Source organism: Falco punctatus (assembly GCF_963210335.1).
Source record: "Falco punctatus genome assembly, chromosome: 11".
Classification (NCBI taxonomy): Eukaryota; Metazoa; Chordata; class Aves; order Falconiformes; family Falconidae; genus Falco; species Falco punctatus.
The window spans coordinates 6,447,112-6,466,903 of record NC_137591.1 but is presented as its reverse complement, the minus strand read 5'-3'; the positions used below and the strand labels follow the sequence as shown (position 1 = coordinate 6,466,903).

The 19,792-nt window shown below is 53.3% G+C and overlaps 2 protein-coding genes across 4 annotated transcripts in view; both read right to left on the bottom strand.

The window, feature by feature from the left end:
• Window positions 1-517: 517 nt before the first annotated feature.
• Window positions 518-16,950, bottom strand: CDCP2 (CUB domain containing protein 2). Of its 3 annotated transcripts, none has more exons than XR_013931005.1 (7): window positions 12,046-16,118; window positions 9,944-10,291; window positions 9,518-9,862; window positions 8,667-9,020; window positions 5,689-5,867; window positions 3,266-5,486; window positions 518-3,178 (listed from the first exon to the last, which is right to left on the bottom strand). XR_013931005.1 is itself a non-coding variant. In XM_080406213.1 (7 exons), exons 2-7 carry the CDS (start codon window positions 12,119-12,121, stop codon window positions 5,172-5,174), a joined length of 1,617 nt encoding a protein of 538 aa, XP_080262339.1. In that variant the 5' UTR covers window positions 12,122-12,179; window positions 16,841-16,950; the 3' UTR covers window positions 518-5,171. The 3 variants fall into 3 exon arrangements, 2 of the variants coding, with proteins under 2 accessions (XP_080262339.1, XP_080262338.1); XM_080406213.1 differs by adding an exon at window positions 16,841-16,950 and having other exon boundaries at window positions 518-5,486; window positions 12,046-12,179; XM_080406212.1 differs by having other exon boundaries at window positions 518-5,486; window positions 12,046-12,179; window positions 12,527-16,118.
• The window catches only part of CYB5RL (cytochrome b5 reductase like), a 19,481-nt gene continuing 15,957 nt past the window's right edge, over window positions 16,269-19,792 (bottom strand). Inside the window, exons 6-7 of the mRNA XM_080406229.1 lie at window positions 18,985-19,188; window positions 16,269-17,347 (exon numbers count right to left, since the gene is read on the bottom strand). Of these exons, the coding sequence (XP_080262355.1) occupies window positions 17,144-17,347; window positions 18,985-19,188 (408 nt within the window). The 3' untranslated portion in view covers window positions 16,269-17,143. The remainder of the gene's footprint in view (window positions 17,348-18,984; window positions 19,189-19,792) is intronic.

Here is a 19,792-nt window from a genome sequence, read left to right as displayed (position 1 = left end):
TGCCAGCTCAGACAAAGCTGGCACCCTGCCTGCACCGCGCTCCTTCCCAGCCCCACGGTGCCCTGCCTGCCTGCCCACAGCTCTGGGGGCACCGGAGGGACTCTGAGCAAGACCGGGTTCAGCTGCAGGGATTTTGCACCCTGGGCAGAGCCCTCCCACCCTGAGGCTCCTCCAGGCTGCTCATGGCCATCATGGCATGACCGGCCATGACTGAATGGGGCTGCTCCGGGTGTGGTGGGATTTTCTGAGGCTGCCAGACCCTTGTGTTATGGATTGTAACACCACGCGCTTGCTGGGAGCCCCAGTGGGACACCCCATCCTGCCCAGTGCCCCAGGGCTGGCCCTGTGCCTCTGGGCAAGGGGAACAGGGTCTTGTGCCAGTAGCAGTGCCCATCTGGGGGCACTTCCACCATCCCAGCACTTGTCCAGTGCAGCAGCACACCCCCACCAGCACATCCCCCCAGTGTGACACACTAGGAGAACCTTCCTGGTAAATAAAGAACATGCAGAGAGCATGACTTGGATTTTCAGGATATTTTAGCCCAGCTTCAATCGGGTAGGAGCAATTCCCCTAGAGAGGGAGAGGAATAAACCAGCCTATCTCCTGGGGGCTTTTCCAGTCCTGTTTTCTATGATCTATGATTTTCACCAGCCGTTCTTCACCAGAGCCGCATCCAGACGTTTACAGAGAGATAGCGGAGGCTCTCCCTCCCGCACTACAGCAAAGCCTTTGTCTGCTCCAGAGACACACGACTCCACATCCATAAGCAAAGCCAGGAAATGGGGTGGCTGCATTCAGCCCGGCGCAATCAAATCATCAGTCTTTAAATAAATCATCAGATGAGTAATGGGAGCGCTGCCTATGCCCGCTGCTCTCCCTGCCTGCTCGGGAAGCACCAGGCAAATGCTAAGGAGGGAAACTGAGGTCTGATGCGTGAGGACCGCAGGCGTGGTGGAGGGAAGGAGCGCTGGTGATGGATTCCTGGTATCTGTTGGCAACTCGTCTGAGCAGCTTTTACATGAGCAAAAGGGTTTGTTTCACAAACTGACCCAAGCAGTCCTGCTCTCTGGGCTGTGTGCTTGCACTGCCCCCCTCCCCGATGGGGTCCATCCCCAGCACGGGGCAGTGCCCAGCCAAGGGACTTTGCACCTGCTCACCATGATCTTCTCCCCTCCTGGCTGTCTCCATGTGACTCCCTGTGCTGCTAGGGTCTTCACCCACAGGGACAAGGACGGACATGCTTGCTGAAGGAGAAATGCTACGGGTGCCACTTTGGTCCATGCCGCAGCCATGCTCAGCAGCAGCACAAGCGGTGGCAGGGAAATCCTCCAGGCCACAGAGGTGTCCTTTGATCCACTTCTGGGGAGCTTTGGTTGCATGGAGGTGGAGGAAATCAGATGAACACAGATTTCTTACTGGAATGAATTTGCAAGGCCAGAATAGCTCCAGCCCCTGGTTATGCCTCTCTTCTCCTGGTCCCTTTCTGTTAGCTATCTCTGCAGCTCCTGCTCATTTCGCACTGCATCACTTATCATGGTGACAAATGAGCCGGCACCTTCCCAACCCCTGCTCCATGCCAGGTGTCCCTGTCACACCTGGCTGCAGGCAGGGGCCAGCCAGGCCATGGGAAAGGCAAGGTAAAGCTCCAGGAGAGCCCAGGGAGCCCTGGCCCTGGAGGGGAAAGTACAACCACTCCCCATCACGCTCCTTCAGGAGCTGGGCGAGCAGGAATCGCCCTGTGCACAGAGCCCCATTGATGGGGAAAGGCTGCCCGAGGCTGGTGGCTACAAGGGGCTTTTGTCCTGGGTGTGGTGGGGACAAGGATGGGGATGTGCCATCGGTGCTGCCAGGTCTTTCTGTGTGCTGGTGTGGGACGCTGGGGCCATCGCGCTCTGGGACCATGTCTCAGCCAGCAGCAGCACGCTCCAGTGCTGCCTGCATCCCCTGGGAAAGGGGTGCTGGGGAGGGGGACTCCCTGACATAGTGCAGGGAAGGAGTTGGGGAAGCTGTCAGGTGATCTGGGGAGCAGGGGGGCAGAAGCAAGTGGGATAAATCGGCTGGGAGCATGTTTGAGCTGGAAACCCCGCGGGGGTTATCACCAGCGGTGCAGGGGTCTGGGGGGCCCTCTGCAAAGCCACAGGCTTCGTGGCCTGTTTGGCTGTTGCTGGTTTGGACGGAAAACAATCCTGCATTCACTGGGGAGAGGTTGGTGCTCCCATGTCCTGTCCACCAAGCTGGGAGTACAGCCAGAGCCTCAAGCATTACCTCTGTCCTCATGATGTCCCCTTTGCCCCATGCTGCTGACATGGCACTTACTGGGCTCCTCACGCTCGTTGTTATCGAGTATCTGAAAGCACAGAGTACTCTGGGCAGCACTGGTGGTGACACCTCCAGGTTTTTTGAAGCAGCAGCTTCCCAGGATGTCAAATTCAGAACAGAAAGGGAGGGCCCTGCATATCAGGGAAAAGCCGGTTTAACAGGGGACATCAGTGAGCAAAATCCTGCAGGGCAAGGAGAGACTGGATGCCAAAACTTAATGGAGGAAATGAGAGGCTGAGACACACTGGAGCGTGACTGAAGGCTGAGGAGGGCTGATGCTCGGGGAGCACGGCAGGCCTTCCTCACTCCGAGGGGGATGACCGGCTTGAGTGGCCCACTGCTAGCGGCAGCCACAGATGCAGCTGTGAACACATCCAAGAACAAGCCAGGAAAGGGCTTTTGTAAGCCTTCAGGTTGCACTAATTGCCTTGGCTGTGAGCCCCTGGGTAACGCCCTGTGGGGCCAGGGGTGCTGGGGACCCCCTTGGTTCAGGGGAGTGGAGCTGCTCCCACAGCACCAGTCCTGCATCCACTGGGATGCATGAAGGCGAGTGCCGCACCCAGGGATGTTTGGGTGGCTTTGAACCACAGCCAGAGCTGGAAAGCCCTCTCCAGGGCGACCACGACAGCAGTCCATTTTGCTGTTGGACTCTGGGGCCAGATCCAGCTCCTTATTTCAGTGCAACACCAACAGCTACCTTACCCAGAGAAGCCTTTTTCTCTGCAAATCACAGGGTGCCACAGGCTCCAGCCGGGTGAGGAGGTACCTGTCCTGCGGCCGAGGGGCTGGATGCTGCTGGGTGCTGCGAGCTCCTCGCCAGGCACAAGCAGCTGCAGTGTTCACCTGTTTCAGCAAAATCTGGGCCACCAAGAAGGTTAATTATATCTTTAAATTTCTTCAGTTGTCAAATCTCATAACTATCGTCTCAAGCTGACAGTTATATACCTAGCAATTAACTGGCAGCAAGGCTTTGCAGGCAGCAGGGGGGTCTGGCCTTGTTTCCCGTCTATGTACACAACACGCTCTCAAAACGTTGCCTTAATGGAGCTTAACAGTGCTGGCAAATATTTCACTCAGCAATCTCGCATTTGCCGACATGTTGCACCAACAAACGCCAAATCAATCCGGGCTCCGATAACGAAGGCTCCTCATTAGGAGGCATGCGTGGATTTGTGCCTTCTTCCCTCCCCAGACACCCTCTTAGGCATCCGTGGGCTCGGAGGAAAAGCTGCTTGATCATCATCCTTTTCCTTTACTGCTGCTTCCCCTGATTCCTGATGTACAGACCCGTCCCAGCGGGCGCGGGAAGCAGGACAACCATCAGAAAAGCCTTTCACCTACGGGACATTGGTCAGGGAAGCCTTTCACCTATGGGACTGTCCTGTTGGCCCCTGCTAATAATCCCACCGGTGGATTCAGCAGCAAGAGGGGCTTGCTGTGCTGTGCCGTGCTTTACAGGAACAGCCGGTACGCTCCTTAGGATGGATTCACATTTAGTGCTATCAAAAAAATGGCTCCTGGATTACTCGCTGCCCTCAAGCTCAATTTTTTGCCTTTGAATGATGACGTTTGGACATTTTAAGATCTCTCCCAGCACCACAGTGTGTTTTATACAGGCTGGGGGGAGGTGGTCCCTACGCCAGGCTCCCAGGGCTGCACTCACCCTGCTTCTGCAGCGAGATTTCACACTGGCTTCCCTGCTGCCTGGCTCTGACTCGTGCCAGGACAACCACAGGCTGCTCCGTGACAGCCGCCCCTGTGCAACGCTGAAAGGGAATGTCCTTTGCAGGGGTTATTTGGTGAGTAGCATGAGGGTTCTCATCAGTGAGTAGCATGAGGGTTCTCAGGGAGCAACCCAAGTTTTCTGGAGGTGCTGGTGACCACAGGACTCCTATTTTTGTGCTCTCAGCTGCTGAGCTCACCTTCTTCAGGGACCAAGGGTGGAGGTCCGGTGTCAGTGAGGTCTCAGGAGCAGCCCCTCCCGCCAAGGCTTCCTTTACATGGTTACCAAAATGCCCACACTCCAACACCTCCCCAGGCTCCATGGCACCACAGGCTGCCAAGCCCATGGTCTTGGACTCCAAGAGCAATGCTGGTACAGAGTTCACAGCGGTGGACACCTGAAAGTGCTGGAAAGGAGGAAAACACAGAGAAGAGATCATTCTCCTTCCCTCCAGCTGCTGGTGGCTGAAGTACTCGGGTGAGTCCTGCGAGAAAAGGGTGCGTTAGATGACATTTGAAGATCAAACAAGTAGCTCCAGGGCACGGCGAATGTGTCTCATCACATTGCCCACAGACATCCAGAAGCACCGCCTGGGAGCATCTACATGAGCTGCATCTGTATGTGCCAAGTGGAGATACCTATAACACAGCTCCATGGTACCCCACCCTGAGCATGGGCAGGAGCATGGAAAATATTTGTTGGGAATATCACTATATTTGAAAATGGTTTGTACTTTCAAGAATTCAGCTAGAAATAATTGACGGGATGATTTGCAGCCATCGGCAAACAACGTTAACTCTCCTCAAAGTAGCAGCACCAGAGGGAAAACAAACTGAAGCAGGTGTGGGAAGAGTTAGGAAGCACAAGAATTGCATTCCCGAGCCAAATGGACAGATTGAGACAGAGGAAAACAAATTGGGAAGGAAAACGGCTGCCTATTGCCCAGATTTTTCAGGCGCTGGGAAGAGGTGGAGGTTGGGCTCGGGCTCTGTTTCAGGGCCTGGGAGCTGCGTCTCTGTTTGAGCAGCTACGTTAGTGCTCAGCCTGGGGCAAGGGTGGATTTTGGGGTGCTTTTCCACCCTGGGCAGTGCTGGGATTGCAAGACCTAGAGATCTGGGGAGCAGCATCCTACAGAAGCACCAGTCCCACCACTGCAATGACCATGAGGAGCCCAGCCAGGATGCAGATGCTGATGAAAACGATGTCACTGGTGTCCTGGCTCTTGATTTCACGGGTGTCCGTTGCTCCCCCTTCCCGCTGCTGGGCATCCACCAGGTTTTCTGCCTGGCTGAGCCTGGATGGGTCGGGGCCAGCGATGAGTGTCACCGAGGCTTCCTTCCTCTTTGGTTCACATTGCACCTCATACTGGTGGATGTCCTCCTGCTTGCCTGCTGAAAAATCGATGTACAGGGTGCTGACAATGACGGATGTGTTGTTGCGTTTCTGCAAGACAAGGGTTGTGGTTTGTCAGGGCTTTGTGCAGCTTATTTTCACAGGGGTTTGAAGGGCTTGGCCATAAATCAGACCAGTACCTTACTGGGAAGATGGAAGAGGGACTGGGAATGCCTCTCTGCAGCTGGTATGACCAGCACAAGGCTAACCATCTACTCAGCTGGCTTTAAAGGAAGGTTTGCCGACTACTTGCCTGGGATTCGGTGCCGCAGGTGTCGAACCTGGTGTGTATTTTAAAGTTCCTGCCGACCACCTGGGCTGCACAGGAGGGGGTCCCCAGGTAAATCCTATTCCTCTCCAGCTGGGCCAGGGACTGCACTGGGATCTGTATGTGGAAGTCCGTCCGGGTGCAGCTGACATTTATGGGCACAACTGTCAGGTCAGAAAACAAGGTAGAGGTGAAGGTCTGTCAGGAGGGGATTGCCCCAGGCTGCAGCGACTGCAGTAGCTCCGTGCAGAGCCACAGCCATTTTCAAAGGTCGCCATCCCCATCACACATGAAGCAGGCAACCGATGGTGCCAGAAGCAGCAGGGACAGCGGCCTCGTAAGTTTGCCATGCATCTCACAGTAGCTGGTGGTGCTGCTGTAGGACACATGTGATGAGTTTTCAGGAAAACAGGAGCTACACCCAAAATGCAGACAGCGATGTAAGTATCTTAGCCCTGTCCTGTGCCAAGGTCAGACACAGCTGGCTTCCAGGCACTGCCTGGCTTTCTGCCCCAGGGAGAGGCCCTGCCACCAACCCTCTTGAACCTCATCCTCCTTCCCAGCTCTCTGAGTGACACCTCAATGCCATCACAGGCAACACCATCACCCTGTCACTGCCATAAGCAAGGAAAGATTTACCCTGTGAAAGCAGCTGCTCTCCATCATTGCAAAGCCAGTGAAACATTGGAGTTGTTGCCCAGGATTAGATGACGAGAGCTTTGCTGATGGCTTGCCATGGGCACAGAACACCCCTGCACACCACAACACCCCTGCAAGAGACACTCTCACAGATGAAATGGAGGAGATGAATCTTGGGGGGACTCCATGCCTGCCTACCCTGGAGCAATGCAGCTGTGTGGCTGCCACATGGCCCACGGGGAAGGGTGAGCCAGGTCCTTGGCCCCAGGCCATCCTCCCCGGGGGACAGCACAGCCCAGGTCCTGTCCCTCATCAGCCCTCCACCGCCTCCAGAATGTTATTTTTGATAGGGAGCTGCTGAACAGTGCGTAGAGGGAGCTGCTGTTGAGCTGTCTATGAATGCTGAGACGAAGAGCCAGCTGATGGGAAACCCAGCCCCTCTCCATCACTCTCCCTCTGGCACTCTCTTTGGCCCCTCTGGATGCAGAAAGCATCCATGCAGGGAAAGAAGCAGGGAGGAAAAATGTCCCCCTTTTATAAGTTAATCTTTGCTCAGCCTGAACCAGCCACTTGGGCAGTATGAATTATTGAATTATTCCAGCTCCCTCTGAATCCTGGCCTTATGAAACTGGCAAGATGCAATAAAATCAATATGAAAAAATAGTGTCACTTTGCTTCACTTAGTGCATTATAAAACCATTAGAAGATTTACCAAATAACTAAAGTGCATTAGATCAGGAGGGGGAGAAAATGGATCCTCTCTCCTGGTGTGAAGGCTTTCATTCAAATGGCCACAAATCATACACGCCCGGCCCAAGTCATGCTCTTTCCTGGGCCCAAAAGGAAAATATCTGCGTGACTGAAGAGCTGTGGATGTGGACGTGGAGGCTGAGGTGCCCCCTCTGCCACCGTGGGCTCCTGAGGAAGCCGGTGGCGGGGAGAGGCCGGCATCTCCCGCTGGGAGCAGCCGCTCTCCTGGCAGGGGGCTGGCGGTTGGATGTGCCACGCAGGCTGCTAATTGCAAGCAGATGCCCAAATCGCTGGGCAGACACAACAGGCAGCTTAGCTTTATGGAGGGAGGCTCGGATTCGTGTCCAAGCTTTTGTCTTCCCCCAACATGCATCCCGCAGCATGTACCAGGGGATGCAGGAGGTCTGGGCAGCTGGGAGAAGTCACGTTGCTCTCCGTGACAGGGCTTCCCCCTGCTCTTTAGCTACCATCCCATCTATCTGTCTGCAAGCTCCTCCAGCGGGAATGGGGTTTCTCCATGACCAGAGGCCAAGATTTCTCTCCCTGCACACTGCTGTAAAACAGTAACAAATAAGCAGGACAAGGACAGGGTCAGACCTGCTGCACACGCTAAAGCCCTACTGGGTGTCTGGTACAACCGCTCTCCAGAGGCTGCAGAGGCTCAGGACAAAACTCCATCCCATCTCTTACTCCTGGAGCCACATGCCCCCAGATTCCTACTGCTACGCTGGAAATGAAGAACGATTTTGCTGCTGACGGATGAAAACTTGTAAACCCAGGGCCAGCCATCTCCAGCTCCTGCGCCGCCGGTCCAGCAGCCCAGCTCTGGCTCCAGCCTGCCAGCGAGGCTGCCCCTGTCTGAATCATCCCTGACACACAGGTCAGCTCAGATGTAATTACCTTGAAATACAACGAACACTATCAATTTGCTGGCTTCTGAGGTGCAAAGGTTGGCAAAGACATGAGGAAGGTTACACACTGCTCCTCCCACCAGCTGCGGATGCAGGGTCTGGGACATTGGCACGCCGGCAGTGGGGAGCAGGGACGTGCCGGCAGGGCTGACTGGGCAGATTTGGGAATGCCATACCCCAGGAGTCCTGCCCCCCCACCCCCCCACCCCCAGTGCTGCTACCGGTGGAGGAGAGCACATGCTTTACGTCTGCCTACTCAGCCATGTGCTGGCAGGGCTGGAGCATCCTGGGAAGCAGGGAACAGGGTTGTGATGTTTGAGCTGGTCACCTCCCCTGGGGCTTTGGTCCCCTAAAACCCCCTTGGGTTTTTCTCTCCTTCACATCCTAAGGGAGAAGCAGGAACATGGCAGAAGCAGAGATGTGGGGAGAAGCTGGAAAGCATCTCCTGAATACTAAACATGACATGGAGCAAGTGCATCTCGCACTCTGCAAGAACTGGAACTCACCCACTGCATCTCCTCCACCCCATCCCTAAAAAGCCACATGCTCTGCCCCTGCAGACAGGTATCTTCACAGCACGGTCCTTCTGGCAATTACATGGTCTCAGGCATGTCCCAACAGAAATAAAGCACCGAGGAGCACCCAAGTGAGATGAGACTTTACCTCCCACGTAGGCGATGGAGAAGCCCCTCTTGGCTGTGTTGCGGTCAGTGTGGAGGACCAGCAGCAGCTGGTTGCTGCGGGAGGTGACGGGTGCCAGGCTCTCCCGCCCGCACCACCGCCCCAACAGGGACCCGTTCTCGGCGCCACCATCGAAGGCAGCCAGGTGGTCATAGTCACAGCTGCCCGTCAGGCTGCTCCGGCCCTCCAGCTCCATGTCCAAGAAGACGACCTTGACACGGTAGCCTGGGGGCAGCTGGATGCTCCACTGGCACTTGAGATTGTTGGGGTAGGAGTTTGGGTACCGAGGGCTGGAGAAATTCCCTTTGACAGTGGTGAACACCTCCTGGCACTCGCCTGCTCAGGGAAAAAGGGGAAAGGAATAAAATGAAAGCAAACCTGAAGCCCCCGGGTCTGGATGAGCTGGCAGATGAGTGATCACTTGTTTTAGCCCTAAAGGATGCTCTTCCCTTCGCCTCAGTGCTCCCCAGCCTTCCGTGTGGCTGATGGACACCCATCAGTTTTGCAGGACGGCAATGCCCAAGGGGGCCAAAGTCCTACAAAAGCAGATGGGGAAACCCCATATTCACAGGGAATGGCATGAGCAAGGGAGAAGGGCAGCTCTTGCTCAGGAGAAAGGCAATCCAGGGCCTGGTGCAGCCACGGCAAGGCCATTTGCATTGTGTGGTGGTTTTTAACTTCCACTATCATCCCACGAGCTCAGCCCAAAGGGCTCCCCTCCACTATCATCTCCTATTGCTGCCACGGGAGGGAGAGCATCACCACTGCCACACCACCATGGGGACCTGTCCCCACATCCTTCCCACTGCCCCACCACCCTGAGACCCCCGCACCTGAGTAGAAATGGGCCTTGAAGCCCCTGCCGCCGATGTTGAAGTCTGACTTGAAGAGGATGAAGAGGTGCGGGGCAGAGGAGATGGTGCGGGGCGGGCGGGCGCTGCCGCAGTAGCGTCCCAGATGGGGAGCGGTGGCAGTGGGGCCATCAAAAAGGGCCACATAGTCAAAGCCACAGCCGTGCCCCCCCTCCAGCTGGAAGTCGGCAAACACCAGGGTGAGGGGGCCACTGCCACCAGCCCCCCCGATGCTCCAGCGGCACTCAGCGCTGTTGGGGTAACTCTCGGGGTAGCGAGGGCTGGTGATCTCTCCCGACAGTCCTGTCAGCTGCCCGCCACAGGCATCTGCAAGGAGGTACGGATGACGAGGACAGTGGGGGAGGACGGATGGGTGGACGCCCCACCACTGCCATCCCTCCCCACTACCTTTCCGGTAGGCAGCAGCAAAGCCGCGCTTGGCCACGTGGCGGTCAGAGCGGAAGACGACGGCCATGACGTGCCAGGCAGAGGAGAAGGGTGGCGGGGGACTGCGGCCACAGAAGGTGCCCAGGAGGTTGCCCCGGTCCCGGGCAGCCCCATTGTAGACTTGGAGGTAGTCGTAGGCGCAGGCGGCGTGGTACTCCAGCTCGAAGTGGCTGAAGGAGAGCAGGACGGAGGAGCCCTCGGCCACTACGATCAGCCACGTGCACTCCGTCTCATAGGGGTATGGCCCTGGGAAGTTGGGGCTGGAGAAATTGCCAGAGGGTGCCGAAAGCACACCCCCGCATTTGATGCCTGGGGGACACAGAGGTGAATGTGATGTCCCCTTTCCAGGGGAAGCCTAAAAGAATGGAGATGGGGCGCACAGCACCTGCTCCATCCCGCCACTGGTACTACTGAACCATCAGCGCCCTGCAGACCTCTGCTGGGCTTGGCCACCCCTTCGCCCTGGAGGACACACGTCATTCCCACCACCTTTCATCCCTACACATAACCCCCTTCTCCCCGCACCGCTCCCATGCTGGCCCATGGCGTGGCTGCAGCAGGGCTCGGCCATGCCCTTGAGCTTGTCCTGCCAGTGACAGCATGGCATCCCCTTCTATTTACTGCTGGGAAAAAGAAAATAGGGAGTGAGTTTTAAAGGCTCAGAGGTTCCAGGCTCACCAGTGCCCCCGCTGCCCAGCCCATCAGCTTTGTGCCTCCCACCAACGATGCTCCCTCCATGTAATGGCGGTATCAGTGAATTCAAGCTGGGAGAAATAGGGGTGAAGGGCTCATGTGCATGAGTTATGCATGTTGGGATCGATTTTCTAATTAAATCTTTATACTGAGACATGGTTATTATAAAATAAGACCGGGGGGGGGGGGAGGAGGGGGAGGGGGAGGGCAGCTACCACCTGCCCCTGGGTCTGATTAGGGTTGGGGTGAAGAGGCTGATATAGCGGGCACATACATCATGTCTGGGATGGACACAGACCCTGTGTAGCCCCCGGGAGACGTGTGGGTTCCCAAACAAGGCTGGGCACTCACTGCCATCAATCTGGGCCAAGTATATTGCAAATCAATAGTCAGCCAGCACACATTGCTTTTCATCACACTCACTGCTGCGGTGACCTCCCGGTGAGGGGGGGCCCTGCGGATGCGTGTGATGCAGCACCATAGCAAATGGGTAAGGGGTGTGGGTGTGTTTCTACAAGCAGCAAAGCTGGCCAGATCTAAAATTGCCTTGCTAATTACTAAGGATAGGCAATAAAGTAATATGAGGCTGGTACTAAAGGAATAATCTTATTGAAATAGATATCCAAGAGGGGAGCCCACGGGAGGGGCGAGCACCCACGGTGCAGGTGGGCTGATGGATTAAGGGCTGGGTGGCTGGGGGTGCTCCGGAAAGCCCAGGTGGGGGTGCAGGCAGTGGGGTGAACTGGCAGCACCAGGTAGTGAGGTGGCTACTTGCTCCTCATGAGCCCCTTCTGTGAGAAAGGCCCTGCCATTTTCTGGGAGGGGTATTGCTCATTAGCCGAGTTACCGGGCTGACCTGACCCACCCTACCCCCCAAATTACTGTGTGGTGTGCTAACACTGCCCTGCTCCCCACAGGTGTTTTATCCAGGTGACAGGTTTATTATGTACACAGCAACATACACAGATACACAAACATACATTCACACACACATATATATGTGCATACCTCTGTGTGTGCGTATATATATTTACACAGGCATATGCAACTCCAAAAGTTAACAAACCCTTCAGCAAAGCACCTGTACACCCCAACAGGACAACCCCGACTTGCAATCTTCAGTAAAATAAGGGTGAAGCAGAAAACCAAGCAAAAGCAGTGTCCCACACTTGCTGCCACACACTGCAACTGCAGACCCCAGCTCCTTTCCCCAGGCCAAGGGAGCCCCTCTGCCTGCACGGGCTGACAGCTGGGACCTGCTTGCACCCCAGAGCCACTGCAGCACCCACAAACAGCCCCCTCCTCTCTGGGGACCATGGATGCCCATCTGGCCCTAGGGTCATCTCTGGGAGCTGGGACTGGGCTCTTACCTCTGCCGGCAGCATCCCCAAGAGCCCCGCACAGCATGACCAGTACTGTCAGGCAGCCCGGCCCTGTGCACCCCATCCTCTGGCAGGCAAATGTCCCCTCACCGGTGCCGGAGCATCCTTTCAGAGCTGTCTATCTGGGAGGAAAAAAATACATAAAGAGAGAAATAAATAAAAAGCAGGAGGACTGTAGAATTAATAGCGGAATGAATAATTCATCGCTTGTTTGAATTAAGAGCGGCAAGGTAACTTGATCTATTCCTCCCTTCCTTCACTCAGTTTTAATGATCTGGATCAAATGTCCCAAGGATTTACACTATACCAGATACCTTGTCAATACACTGTATTTAGAGGAGATATTAATGTTTCAGATATGGTGTATAACAGCAGTAACTCTGGGCTGACAATATGCCCTTAAGGGGCTATGAAAATAATTTAGTTTGCCAGGCAAGCCAGCGAACCAAAATGGGAATTTCAGACTTACCGTGGAAAAGCACCTCAGGAATTAACATGATTTATACTGCGGCACCCACTGCACAAAGCCAACCGGTGGTAAAGGCTAGAGAAACAGGCGTCTCCACGTTGGCTGCCAGGTCAGCATCCCTGCAGCAAGCACCCAGGCTCAGTGGGATGCTCAGCCTGGGAAAGCGGCAGTCGTGAACACTAAAGATAGCAAATCCCACCTCCCCCAAGGAAGATTAGAGATGAATTGTGACTCATGGGCAAAAAACATTGACTATTATAGAACCTGCTAAAGCCTTGGAGAATTACCACATTCTTCCATGCCAGCTCACACTCCCTCTTGCCCAGGCTCTTGGATGCATTCGGCTGCAGGTACTCGAGCCTTTGCGTTCGGTGGGAAAGATGTGCTCCTGTGCTGTGCCACATTAGCTGGAGAAACCCCAAATCCAGCAGCGGTTCAGTTCCTTCCCTCCCGCCCAGGAGAGAAAAGGTTTTCCTGCTGCCATAGCCCACACCCAGATGAATGCCAGGAAACAAAAACCCACAAGGGCCTCCTGGCGTGAGGGACCTGTGCTAAAAGTCACCTTCAAGGCAGCAGGGAAAGAAGCAGCAAGTATCTCTAAATCTCAGGCAGGGAGACAAGTTGCATTTATTAATTAAGCAATGAGGATCGATGCCTGAGACATTTCCTGTGGATTAATGATGGGCTGGGAGGAGCTGATGGCCCGAGGTGCAGCTAAGGACCATTAACGCCAACTGGTCATGAATCGCCAGGAAACGCTCCATGCCAAGGTCGTTAAGTGCCTGCATATATTTATGGGTAATAATAACAACAATAATATTTGTTCAGACTCTCTCCCCACTGCCCGGCCTCGCTGGAGCCATGCTGAGGGCTGCTGGGGCATCCCAGCCAGTAGCCCTCCATCTTGAGCCCAGCTGAGGTGGGGGACATCGGGGTGTCTGTCCTTGGGGCACTGGACACCACGTCACCCCACGAGACCAGGAGTAAGCGCACATTCAAACGAGGAGGTGTAAGGCAGCACTCCCTGTCCCCAGGCACTGTGCAAAGCTCCTGCTCCAGTGCAAGCTCTGGGAGACTGCTGTGATGCTGGCGCATTTCCTACCGACCTCCCAGGGACACTTCTGAGCTTAATTAGCTGCTTCCCTAACAGGCTTGGAGAGGAGGTCTGTCCCCCTGCCTTGTAAAACACACGCAGGGCCAGAGCCCACAGCGAAGAGGCAGGGGAGGTCTGGCACCATGGCCCGTGGTGCAGGGGCCTCTCCGGGACATTTCCATAACCACGGTCCTGGCTCAGGTAGGAGTGCTCAGCCCTCCTGGCGACATCACTGCACGATGGAGCAGCATCTCCAGCAACAACCATCCTCCAGCCTTTCCACCACCAGCCTCAGCGCTGAGGTACATCGCAGCACAGAGCCAGTGACTGGGACACCAGTACCTACGTGACCACTCTTTTCCAACCCTCCAGCTGCACTCTGCATTGGCGATACCCCCAGGAGACGGGGGGCCGGGGCTGTGCAGCACAGCAGCTGTGCCCCCCCTCCCAGGAGACAGCATCCAGCGACTGCCGGCACACCCACCCTTCTCCTGACCTGGGGATGGCCATTCCCTGGCTGGGCCTGAGCCCAGGCAATGCCGCTTGTCAGCCAGCAGAGCCGGGCAGGAGGGCAGAGGGAGGCAGGGGGAGGACGAGATGCAGCAGGGAAGCGGGCTGAAGAGCCAGGCAGAGAAGTCTGGCTGGAGGTGCTCTGGATCAGCCCAGGGCACTTTGGCTCTAATCAGCGACTTGGTGGGTGATTTTGAGGTGTGCAGTACCAGAGCTGCCTCTATTCCTCTGTGGGCAAATCTAGAAATCATGAGTCAAAAAGACATTTGATTCATTTAAATAGAGAGGATGTGATCAGGACTGTGAGACTTCAGAGAAGATCAAAGGTTTAAATACAGTCCCCAGGAGAAATGGGAATTATTTCGGCAGAAAATAATGAGATAAAATTAAGAAGGTATTTAGGCTGCACATGAGGAAGAAGAAAGGAAGCAAAGCGAAGCCCCTCTCCCCAGCACAGTGCCGCATGGGTGGTGGGGGCTTCCTGGGGGGCAGCCAGAGCACCCTGCCAGCACCCCCCCTGCCCCAGCAGGGTGCGAGCCCCCGCCCAGGCCCGGCAGTGGCCACCCACCACTGCAGGGAGCTCATGCACATCCAGCTCCTCAATCCCCCTGATAACTGACAGCATCACCACCATTTCCCTACGAACCTGCCACCACCCCTGCCTTTCCATCCCATGTCCCTGCCTTTGCAGAAGCACCACACAAGCCTCTGAAAGGGGCTCGCCCCATGGGGATAGGTTGGGAAGAGGGGACTCATGCGACAGCCAGCCTGAGAAATGACAAAAAGGCAGGAGGGGGAAGGAAGAGAAGGGCAGAAAATCGAGAACAAAGTGCCTACGGGTAGTCTAAAGGTGCCTTCGAGTTCATACTACCAGGGACATAGTCTCCCCCATGGAGAACGTCTCACAAAGACCCCCATCCCCTCTGGCACCTCAAGCCGGGCTGCCGGCTCAGCATGCATCACCTCCTCCCGCTCTGCCTGCAGCCTGCCTTTGCAGGATTGCAACCCGCAGCATTCACAGCTTGCTCCGTCTCTCACCACCCTCCCTTTTAGCCACGAACAAAGACGGGAGGCTTCTCGGCAGAACGGCCAGACCAGCTGGGTAGGGTTTAACCATCCTGGCCCATATGTGCTGAAATACCCAGACATATTGGGGTTGCATTTAAAGGAACAGTCCCAGCTTTCACACAGAAAGTCGTCGCTTTTCTGAAGCGAGCGTGAAGTTTTACCTCGAGCTTTTGCAAAAAGTCTGGGTGGATTTTAAGCAAAATCTCAGAAAGGCAGAATATTTAAAGCAAGAGGTATGAAAGTAAGTAATACTCTGAAAACCTATCTGAGGAAAATATTTTCTCCATGCTCCTAGCTAAGACCAAAGTAGTGAGAGCAACCGAGAAAGAAACTCCTTGTGTAAAACAAGCCCCATGCCATGCAGAAGCACCTCCACTACACAGTGGCTTATAGTGGCTGAAGCACAGTTTGGATGGGAGTTGAGAGCTTGCCTTGGACCTACTGTGCACAACTTCCCTAGATGTCTCTGCATTAAAAGCCAGAACCCTATTCTGGGTTATGAAGATGGCTTTCGTGTCAGCCCTTGCCCTGATAAAGGCTGAGACCACACTGGATTAAGTCCAGGCATTTGGTAACTGGAGATAAATCTCACTGATGCGAGGGGAACCTACGCTGCCTCCCGGCACGTGAATCAGAGTCATCATTTTAGTGCACACTGCTTATGTTGAGCAACTCTTAAACTACATCTCCTTTGTGCAAGGTGTACCATTTGATACAGATAAAAAATGAGGCATAACATCATCTGTCACAGCTGGGCATGAACAGAAAAACAGGTGTGCAGAAAGGCTTCATTTTTGCAGGTGTAGTTAGTAAACACAGTCTTCTAAGAAGGTGAAAGAGTGGACAACAGATACCTCTGAGGAAAGGCAGCACCACCTTGGACTGAAAGGGGAAGAAGGGGCTGGGGTGCCTAGGCTGGGTGCTATCCCAGGGCAGGTCTTTGGCTCTGCCCCACCGGGGAGCACGCCAGCAAAGCCCTGTGAAGCTTTCACTCCTCAGGTGGTGTTCTTGTGTGCTTAGGGAACCCCCCTTGGGCACCTGCGAGACTCCTGTGACAAAAAGAAACAGCTGTCTATTTGAAAAGAGGTTCAATTTAATGAACCAGGGCTATTACACAACACTTAGGGGACATGGAAAGCAAACAACCATCCTCCCTGACAGATAGCAGCTACAACCCAGACGCTTTCTTTCAGTTTTAGGACATGCTCTTTCTCTCCCCAGGCAGTATTTCAAGGTTTAAGGACCAGGGTAGGTAATGCAGGCTGTGCTAGGACAGGAGGACAGCCTGCCTAAGTCCTCACTGGGCATCATGTATAATTCCATCCTTATGCATAGGTTCTTTTCAGAGAATATCAGTGCCGCCTTCTCTGTATTAGTGTATAATGGGGCAACTGAGGCACTGAGAGGTTGAAGTGACTCACCTGGCACCACCCAGCAAGACAATGACACAATCAAAATGAACTCCAGCTACTTCAGAGTGCTGGGCCAGTGCTCTGCTATTCCCTCAGCCAGGCAGGCTTCTCCCTGAGGATTAAGTCTCTCCTCTAGACACCTAACAGGGCACAGTACCACTGCAACTAACATGGACTGTGAAGCACATCACCTATCTTCATATTACACATATACACAACAAAGCTGTGTACCTGGATGCTTCTTGGTACCCTTACGAGATGTCTTTCAAAATGTTCTGTGAAGACTTCCATTAAAATTACCACGCTGTTCCCTGAGGTATGAGAGGCATACCACATGGCAGCCACTCTGGAATGGCACCCGTTCCTTAAAACACTCAAGAGTGAAAGTCATACCGGAGGAAAATAGTTGATCCAAAGACCTAAAAAAGTATATGCACAAGGAACTCATTGAGATGACTGATTTTGAGCAATGTCTGCAGAGAAACAAGGATGTCTAGGCCTTGGCCTAAGGTTCCGCAGGTCAGGAATATCCTGCTAAAAGACAAAACAGGAATTTTCTTCAATTCCCACAGCCTTCAAGTATCTACTCATATCTTCACTGAATGCAGAAGAGCCACAGATTAATACAAATGGTCTTCTTCGACAGGAATTTATTATCGTCTTCATCAAGTCTTCATTGAGACGACCAGTGAATGTGTTTTCCTGATAGCTCCAAGGAAGTTTTTCCAGTGAAGTTTCCTGAAAAGGCAAAAGGTTTGCAGTGTGCCAAGTTAAAGAGGACAACCGATTGCTTATAGCCGAATCTCCCTCCTCCCCTCAGAGTACTGCACAGGAGGTTTTTCCACCCTTGTGACACCATCTGGGTAGGACTGACCCTTCCTGAGAGCTGCCTTCCTCTTCCAAAGCCCACATCAAATCCTTCCCTGCCATGGGACCTGGCCACTCACTCAGAGGGGACTGAACAAAACCAGAGCGTAACTATCACTAACAAACACTGCAGAACCTCCTCCTTTGAGAGCCACTTCCCAGCGCACCTTTTCTATTCCCAAGCCCTAAGTCCCAGGTCTATTCCTCTCTATTGCCTTTCCCCTTCCCCAAGTCTCTTTCAGTCCCATCTCCCTCGACCAAAACTGAAAGAAACCAGCCCTGCCGCACACACAGCTCTGATCCCATGAGAAATGTCAGATCCCATGGCATCAGATCCAGTGGGGACTCCCCTACTGCTATTAATTAGAAGCAGAGGGTCCTCAGATGTGGTGGTGACAGACAGCAGAGTGAAATACTGAGACAGATATATAATCCTAAAAGGGAGGATGCTCGAATCAGCGTTGGACTACAGCAAACCTGCTAAAAGAAGAAAGGGAGAGATGTACGTGTGGGGCAGACAGTACTGACAGGGGTCAGGTAGGTTTCTTGCCCTTCACTGATTGAATTTCAAGACCTCCTCATGCTCTTGAGACAGCACTGTCCTGAAAAGGGTATTTAAGCTATGTCACCAGAGACAATTACCAGTTACACTCCTACAGAGCAGCTGAGGGGGTGCTTAAGTCACAAGTACTTTTCCCTATACCCAATCTCAACTTGTCGAGGCCATATGTGGAACATAATGTATGAGGCAGATCCACTATGAGAGATACATAAAATGATTCATCTGAGAAACTAAAAAGGCAATGGGATTCATTCCCTTAGCATTAATAATTCTTTCTATATCATGCCTGCAATGAATCCTCATTTCTGAGGGAAATAATTTTCAACCACCAAACCCATGCAGAACACAGGCAACTTTGGGACCAAATGGAAATGAAAAAGACTGCTCAAAACGTAAGACCACTGAGAGGTATGCCCTCATCCCATGGATTTGCCAGAAAAAATAATTTTACAGAGCAGGAAACAACTTTAAAAAGTTTTAAAATGGGTCAGCTGGGAAAAATAATTGCTGGGGAATTGATGCTAGCATACCAGAAGAAGAGAGCTCTAGCCATGTGCCATGAACGGAGGGTAAGGACAAATTAAGGCACTGGTATTATGAAAGAAGAAAGAGCTTATTTGCTGTGAGTCTAAACAGATGTTTAGGTGCAGCAACAACCACCTGAAGTGGTGGGGGGCAATCAACAGAAACTACGAATCAGCAGGTCCATCCCAACAGGTCAGTTACCAAGGAGGTAAAGAGGGACAAGCAGCGACAGTCACTTCCCTGAAATTCTCCAGACTAGTAGCAGTGTGAGAATATGTAGCAGATTTAAGAACAGCGGCTACTTGATCACAAAATAGCCTCGATGACTGTGAAAGAATTAAGATCATGCTCATGGAAAAGCGGAGGAGGCAGAGGCTCATCCAGTACACAGAGCCCTCACATGAACGTGCCATTTATTTACCTGGCTTAGGACGTAAAATATTCTGATGTTCCAGTATCGAGCCAGATCCTGGAGAAGTGGTTTCAAATAAATTTTGTCAAAGGTACGGAAGCAACCAACAAGAGTCACAAAGGTTTCATCCTCTTCATCATCTGTTATAGACTGGAGGATGGGAAGCATTGGTGCGAGGCCAGTACCAGATGCCAGCATGAGGAGTTCTCCATGCTAACAACAAAACAGAGAATTTCAAATGAGCTGTGGTGACTGGAGACGGATGCGCTTATGGTCAGTTCCTCCTTGCTGCCACACTGATAAAGTGTCCCTTGAGAGAGAACATATCAGAAGGTCATGAGCTGGTAAATTCAAATCTCAGAATGTATTTTTCTGCAAAAGATTACAGATAGCATTTCCAGGGTTTATATATCAAATCTAAAGAAACTGGATTTTACCCAAATATAATAATTTCTCCTAACTTTAGCCTTGATTTCAATTAATTTATATTTCAGTTTCAATTTTGCTGCACTGTTGACCCACTGTGTGTTGTTCTCCCACTGGAAATGCTCCCTGTGTTTACCTTGGATGCTGCAAAATACAATCCTGAATGTTCTCTGGAGGAAATGGTTTCTTTTTCATCCTAATACACGTATCTTCCCGGTGCATTATCTCACTTTTCTCAAAGAGATACCAGCAACACATAGTGCTTCCCACCTGCATCAGGGGACAGTCACTCTACCCGTGACAGGGATGTTCAGGCAGTAAGGTGCTGTGTGTAGGAGGGCAGACGGTTCCTAGCACTTTCCTCAGCTGGCAGCCAGCTCAGCAGTGCCAG

What these genes read in the sequence shown, in the direction of transcription:
- CDCP2 (XM_080406213.1), bottom strand. Translation starts at nt 12,121, where the DNA reads ATGGGGTGCACAGGGCCGGGCTGCCTGACAGTACTGGTCATGCTGTGC. An exon ending in TGGGGATGCTGCCGGCAGAG is followed by an intron (nt 10,292 to 12,045) that starts GTAAGAGCCCAG and finishes TGTGTCCCCCAG; the next exon opens with GCATCAAATGCGGGGGTGTG. An exon ending in CTCCATCGCCTACGTGGGAG is followed by an intron (nt 5,868 to 8,666) that starts GTAAAGTCTCAT and finishes CTGACCTGACAG; the next exon opens with TTGTGCCCATAAATGTCAGC.